Here is a 7342-nt window from a genome sequence, read left to right as displayed (position 1 = left end):
ATGCATTGCTACAGCCATGATTCTAATGCTGGTCCTCTGATACCAAATCTAGCATTCTTTCCATTGTATAAGGAACATTCAATTTGCTTTTCTTTTTTGTCCTTGGATTAAAGAGGACCTTCATTCGCAAGTCTTCTACCTGATGCATACTAACTACGGGACATTGATTAATCTCTCTATGTCTCAGGTGATTGCCATTTACAGATTAGTTATTGTTCTCTAGCTGTGGAGAGGATTTCTTCATGAGGAACTCCCTACTCTGATGACATATCAGGCCTTGACCAAAAACTTCAGTCCTATTTTAATATCTTTCTATTTTTACCATTTATTGATCTTTCACATGGTCTGATATAAAGACATATTGATGGGAACTCAGGACTGAAACCTATGGGGAAATCCAGAAAAAGTCATAGAGAGTACTTTGTCCTTACAGACACAGGGAGAAAGAGCAGTCTGCTGTCATTGGAGTCTAATGTGGCAAAGAATGGGAATCTGAGAGGGTGACTAAAAATTGAGAAGAGGATGAACATCTTATAGCATATAATGATAAAAGAGATGATTTTAGAGTGATGATCCGAGACTGAATGAAGTGAATAGAATGAGAAGAATTTCTACAGCAGTAGAGTGAAGGAAAATCACTTTAAAAGAATTAGAAACTATTAGCAACATAATAGGGCAGTTAGGTGGTCTGGTGTTGAGCCTGAAATCAGGAAGACATCTTCCTGAGTGCAAATTTAACCTCAGATACTTACTAGCTGTGTGACCCTGGGTAAGTCCCTTAACCCTGATTGATTGATTCCTCATCTGTAAAATGAGCTGGAGAAGTAAATGGCAAACCACTCCAGTGTCTTTGCCATAAAAACTTCTAATGGGCTTATGGATGTTGATGTGACTGAAAACAACCCAAAAACAACAACAGAAGCAGTAAATAATAGCAGTATAATGATTCCAGAAGACTCATGATGAAACCTACTACTCACCTCCTGAGAGAGACATGAAGGACTCAGAATGCAAAATGAGACATTTTTTGTTATTACCAACGAGAAAATTTGTTTTGATTGACTACACACGTTTTTAAAAGAATTTGTTTTTTCCCTCTCCTTCTCCAGTGGGTATGGACTTGGGATGAAAGCATTAGAGGATAGACTTTTGCTCTTTAATAATGGGAATTGAGAAAGGCTTCTTACATGAGGTGGGGTTTTAGCTGGAACTTGAAGGAACCCCAAAAAGGTAGAATTTGCAGACAGGGAGTGAGAACATTCCTGGCATAGGGAGCAGTCACTGAAAATTCCCAGAGTTGAGAGCTGTAATGTCTTGCTTGAGGAATAGTAAGGAGGCCAATGTCATTTGAATACAGGGTAAGTGACAGGCACATAAGGTATAAGAACAATTGTAATGTATGGTATGAGGTCGATATTGTAGACAATTTTTTACTTTTTTCTGGGGGAGTTAGGGAGACACTGAAGTTTATTGAGTTGAAAGATAGCCTATGCTTTATGAAATGACTTTGACAGCTGAGTAGATGAATTCCAGTGAAGGGAAATTTGTAGTAGGAAGAACAACCCACATGCTATTGCAATAATCCAGATGTGAGTTAATAAGGATTCATACTGAGGTGGTTTCAGTGTCAGGGGAGAAAATGGGGCATAGTGAGCAATATTATAAAGGTAAAATTGACTGGACTTGAAAATTTATTGGATGTAGGAGGTAAGAAATTGACTAGTCATAAATGGAACATAAATGTCAGTCTGGATGGATGGAGAATGTGAGAAGTTCTTGAGGATGGGGGAGATATGGGTATGATTTTAGGGTGTATGGAAGGAACTGTTTGACAGAGAAGCACTGAAGATAACTGAGAGAATGGTAGAGGGGGCAATCTTCTGGAGAAAATGAGACAACCTCAGACCAAGTGTGAATATGAGGGAGTATGCTTTGAAAAGGAGAAGGGCTACAACTTCATATGAGACAGTGAAGGAGCAAATAGTGTCAGAACACATCTTGGGGATGAAAAGGTTTTCAAGAGCTTCTGTGGCGATTGGAGATAGCAGGCTGATTATGAAGTTATTAAAGGATTACTTTGCAGAAGTGAGAGTCGACTAAAGGTTATATAGCTTAAATTTTTGGTGGAATCAGTCAGCATCTTTTCATAATTAATTTCAATTTTGCTCAGCAGCATGATTATAGGAATGAAGGCTGCAGGTAGTGGTAATGTTACAAGGGCAAGATCAATGAGATAATAAGATGGTTTCAAGACTTGAGTGAGATTTCAGTGGAGGAATAGGCAATATGAAAACAGCAAGTTAAGGAACTGGGAGTTTAAAGTGCTTGAGGAATAACCAGTAAGTGTGTTGAAGTATTAGTGTTGGAGTTGGGGAGGAGATAAGCAATAGCAAGGTTATGAATTCTTAGCTTTATTCAGGCTCTGCGTGAGGGAAGACTCAAGCAAGCTCCCTCAATTAGAGACCCTCAGCAGTTCATTCTCCTTCTTCAATGCCCATAAGTCCAGAAAGAGCCCATACTCTAAGGCTCATCCTGGGTGACTCGTGCCTTTTGCACCATAGTTTCAGCCATATAGTGAATGAAAAAAGGCACATTTATATCACTTGGTTACAGAGGAGAACTAGTTGAGAAGGAAAATCGGAAAACATTTCTACAAATACGACTCTAGGAAAAATGAATTGGAGAAACTTGGAGTGGTTACCATGCTAATCATCTTGATTCTCCTTATTTCTCAGCCATTATTTCTGCCCTTAATATATGTCTTAAGAAGTGAGTTATAGCTTGAAGTTATTCATTACATGGAAATGTTTTTTTGATGGTTCCTTTCTTGTCACAGGTGAATAATCCAAACTCCAAAAGTCACTTATGGAGAACAGGTCAGAAGTGAATGAATTCATCCTTGTAGGATTAACAGATGCTCCAGAACTTCAGGTCCCCCTCTTCATAGTTTTCACCATTATCTACCTCATCACCCTGGTGGGGAACCTAGGGATGATAGCCCTGATCTCCTGGGACTCCAGTCTCCAAACACCCATGTATTTTTTCCTCAGTAACCTTTCTTTGGTGGATTTTGGCTATTCTTCTGCTATTACTCCCAAGGTAATATCTATCTTCCTCACAGAAGACAAGGTAATCTCCTACAATGGGTGTGCTGCACAATTTTTTTTCTTTGTGGCCTTTTCCACTGTTGAAAGTTTTCTTCTGGCTGCTATGGCCTATGATCGCCATGCAGCTGTGTGTAAGCCCCTCCATTACACCACCACCATGACATCTAATGTGTGTGCTGGTTTGGCTGTTGGCTCCTATGTCTGTGGTTTTCTGAATTCTTCCATTCACACAAGGGACACTTTCAGCTTTGACTTTTGTAGTTCCAATGTAGTCCATGACTTTTTCTGTGACTTTCCAGCACTTGTGGCTCTGTCCTGCTCTGAGACACACATTAGTGAACTGATTGTCTTCTTTGTTGTGGGATTCAATGCCCTTTTTACCTTTTTCATCATCTTGATATTCTACTTATTTATCTTTATTGCCATTTTGAGAATGAACTCAGCTGAAGGTCGAAAGAAAGCCTTCTCCACGTGTGCTTCCCACCTCATAGCAGTATCTATATTCTATGGGACAGTAATATTCATGTACTTACAACCTAGCTCTAGTCATTCCATGGACACAGACAAAGTAGTGTCTGTCTTCTACACTATAGTTATCCCCATGTTGAACCCGTTGGTCTATAGCTTAAGGAATAAAGATGTCAAGAGTGCTTTCATTAAAATTTCTCAAGGTGCAAAGTCATCATTAGGCTTATCCCTTTAGTTAAGTTGTAAATGTAATACATCCTTTCGCCTCACATCTTCATAGTATACACACTCTTTAAAACCACGCATTCTATTCTCCATCAAACAGGCAGAATGGATTCTCCTCTTTCTTCCTAAACCTGGGAAATATCTCCCTCTGAAGGTCACTGACTACTGAATCCCTCACCTACAGTTTATAGTATTGGGGTAATACAAACTATCTCAATTCTGTCCTCACTCCATGTTTTCTGAAATTCAGAAAATTTTACCTTAAATTTGTAAAGAACTTTAGCCTAGGCCTTGCTGTGGAATAGGGCACTATGTTAAGTGCTGAAAATAGCCCTTGTTCCCATTTAATTTGCTCATTGGATTACTTGGCCTAAGTACTTATTAAGGAAGTTGGGGATTATAATTGCTGAATACTTATCTCAGTCATTATGCAAAAATGCTACAAAAAGTTAATTACTATACTCCTTAAGCTGATTTTTTGTCTGCAGCCCTATTTCTTTGGCATAAGGAGTTTCTGATGTGATATCTTCCTATACCTGGACAGATTTGCCACTAGTTTATAACCGTTATAGAGAGTTGTCTGGGGACACTGACAGGTAAAGTACATTTTGCATCATGGCCAGAAATCAAGCTATCTAGTCAAAATCAAGAATCATCTTATGTTTTCTTTACTCCAACGACATCCTTCTTCATTGCTTCATGCTGTTATCAACATGTTTGATTTTAAATAATTGAAATAAAGATACTAATTAAACTGGGTAATCCTATAGAAATGTGTGTGTTCATCCTTCATTGATGAAGAAGACCATGCCATCCGGGAAGTAATGACATGACTTGCACTTGACTTTGTTTTTTTGAGTGAGGGAGGGCTGTGCAGGTCACCAGCTTCCCTTCTCCTCCAGAGTCATCTGAATTCAGTGACCAAATATCCATCAGGATGACTGGAGATGACCCAGGATGAGGCAATTGGAGTGAAGTGACTTGCCCAAGGTCACACAGCTAGTGAGTGTCAAGTGTCTGAGGTGAGCTATGGTACTCCTCACTCCAGCACTGGTGCTCTATCCACTGTACCACCTAGTTGCCCACTAATCCTATAGAAATAAGGCCACAGGAAAGAACTGAAAATTGAGAGGATGTCCATCAATTGAGGAATGGCTGCACAAGTTGTCCTTGAGGAATGTGTGTATTATGAAGACATGAGCATAAAAGATGGAATACTCTTGTGCTGTAAGAAGTAATGATCAGGTTGCTTTCAGAAAAAGCCTGGGAAGACTTACTTGAACTGATGCAAAGTGAAATGAGAAGAATCAGGAGAAGACTGCACACAGGAACAACAATATTGTGTGATGATGAATTGTGAATCGCTTAGCTATTTTAAGAATACAATGATCCACGACCATTTTAAAAAGACATTTCAAAAAATGCTACCCATCTTCAGAGAACTATTGGAGTCTGAATGAGGATTGAAGCGGACTTTTAAAAATATTTTTATTGTTTTTTTAATCTATTTTCTTTTGCAATATGGCTAATAGTTAGTATGACTGCACATGTATATCTTAAATTTCTTGCCTTTTCAAGGGGGAGCAGTGGATGGAGGGAAAGAGATTATTTAGAACTCAAATAAAAAATGTTAAACATTTTTTGTTTACATAAAATTGAGGAAAAAATAAAAAAAAACACAAAGAAATAAGGCCATAGGTCTTTTCTGTGGGTTTTCTGTTTTGTTTTCATGAATAAGACTTAAAATCATTGCATTTAGATTGAGATTCTTTCCTCATGTCTTAGATACCTGTGTTTTATTTTGGCACATTTATTCCATCAGTCTAGTTGAAGAGACAGCAGTTCTTTCTTTCCACACTATGAATGGACCAACACTTTATTACTGCTTTCTTTTCCATTATTTCTTCCACATCATAAAGGAGACTCTTATTTGAGTGTGTGGGCCTGTTAGGTGCTTTCTACTTCTGAGTGCCTAATTCTGTAGTTGAATGTTTGACCTTACCTGTTTAGGAAAAAAACTACAAAAGCCAAATATTCTGAATGGCCTAGACTGGGACACAGTAAACTTAAATGACTTCATCTCAGCAGAATCTAGCCTAAGATGCTAGAATGCAAAGTCATTGGTCTTAGAATTGACTCACCTATTACACCAAGGCCTGGCTGATAAAAAAAAAAAAAAACCTGGAGAATGTTTTTTACAAGGTCAGAGGTTATGCTTAAGCTTGGATGGTTGAATTAGGGAAGGCCCTAGAGAAGTGCTTTGCTCTGATTAAGGAAGGTGTGGCACTTCCTTATCTTTCACCTGGCATATAATTAGCTTATTTGGAGAATGGCTATAGGGCAATAAGGGAGTACAGTGAATAGAACACTAGCCTAGGAGCCACAGGAAGACTTGAGTTCAAATCTTATCTCAGATACAAACTACATGAAGCTGGGTATCACTTAACCCCTGTCTACCTAAATTTGTTAAAATGGGGGAAACGACAACTAATTCCCAGGGTTGTTATGAGGATCAAATGACATAAAACTTGTAAACATTTATGATAGTGTCTGGCACATAATAGGCACTTAACAAATGCTTTCCCTTTCCTTTCTTATATTGAACTTATACGTACACATTTTCAAATTCACTTACTTTAAGATATATTTTATATGATGGATTTAATAAGCATTAATAACTGTGAATATTTCAGTATACAAAGAAGAGATTTAAAATTGCATAGGAAGACGCTGAAGTTATGTGCATCTTCTATGTGTTTATTACATTAAACCAATAGCAAAACTGCCTACATATCTGTGTCCCTTTCTGAAATTCTTTCTATTTTTTCTGTGAATTTTTAATGATTCGTTATTTCTTTTCATCACTAAAATTTCATTACCTAAAAATTGATCAAACCCCCTTTATCATCAGCCCCCACCCCTTGAAATCAAACTTTAGTTCTCAAAGTGGTAAAATAATTCAAGCTGCATTATGAGAAGCCACTCTGCCTGAGACCTAAGAAACTTATTTCATCCCTTGACTATTTTCTGGTGCCTCCATCGGGTCTCTGTGTAGTGAGCTCAGGGTCTTGATTTCTTGACTCTTCTGAGAGCAATAATATCTTCTGAGTGTTGTAGAAAATTCCTGACAACAACAATTGAGAACACCCATCAGTTTTCTTATCAATGTGGTGTGAGTCCCCAAAGATCATCGTGTGTTTTTACATGTTTTTCACAAGAGTAGAATGAGGAGTTCTGGGGGTCCTCAGAGGAACCTTTTTCTCCTCAGGGCACTGACTCACATGTTTATAAAACTTCACTCCCAGGTCTTGGCCACAAGCCACGGAAAACTTTTTCTCTAATATTGTACATGGGGCAAGTAAGCTTGAGTGAGGTGATCACACATCATTCATTTATTAATTTACTCAGAAACAATTCTCCTAAGCTTTAGTTCATCTAATTACCTTACTGACACCAAGATCCATGCAATGATAGTGATTGAGGACAACAGTCCATAATCTGGAAATCTCTGTATATTTGGCAGCAGATATTAGGAAAGATTT

The 7342-nt window shown here is 38.1% G+C and overlaps 1 protein-coding gene across 1 annotated transcript; it reads left to right on the top strand.

Annotated features, from left to right (window-relative positions):
- Positions 1-2277: 2277 nt before the first annotated feature.
- On the top strand, positions 2278-4176 carry LOC140523355 (olfactory receptor 5B12-like). Its single transcript, XM_072638270.1, has one exon. It carries the CDS (start codon positions 2866-2868, stop codon positions 3808-3810), a length of 945 nt encoding a protein of 314 aa, XP_072494371.1. The 5' UTR covers positions 2278-2865; the 3' UTR covers positions 3811-4176.
- Positions 4177-7342: the final 3166 nt, after the last annotated feature.

The sequence above is a fragment of the Notamacropus eugenii genome, chromosome 2 (genome assembly GCF_028372415.1).
Source record: "Notamacropus eugenii isolate mMacEug1 chromosome 2, mMacEug1.pri_v2, whole genome shotgun sequence".
NCBI lineage: Eukaryota > Metazoa > Chordata > Mammalia > Diprotodontia > Macropodidae > Notamacropus > Notamacropus eugenii.
This window is presented reverse-complemented; position numbering and strand designations above follow the sequence as displayed.

Bases quoted from the DNA above. Each gene is read 5' to 3' on its own strand.
- LOC140523355 (XM_072638270.1), top strand. From the start codon at position 2,866: ATGGAGAACAGGTCAGAAGTGAATGAATTCATCCTTGTAGGATTAACA.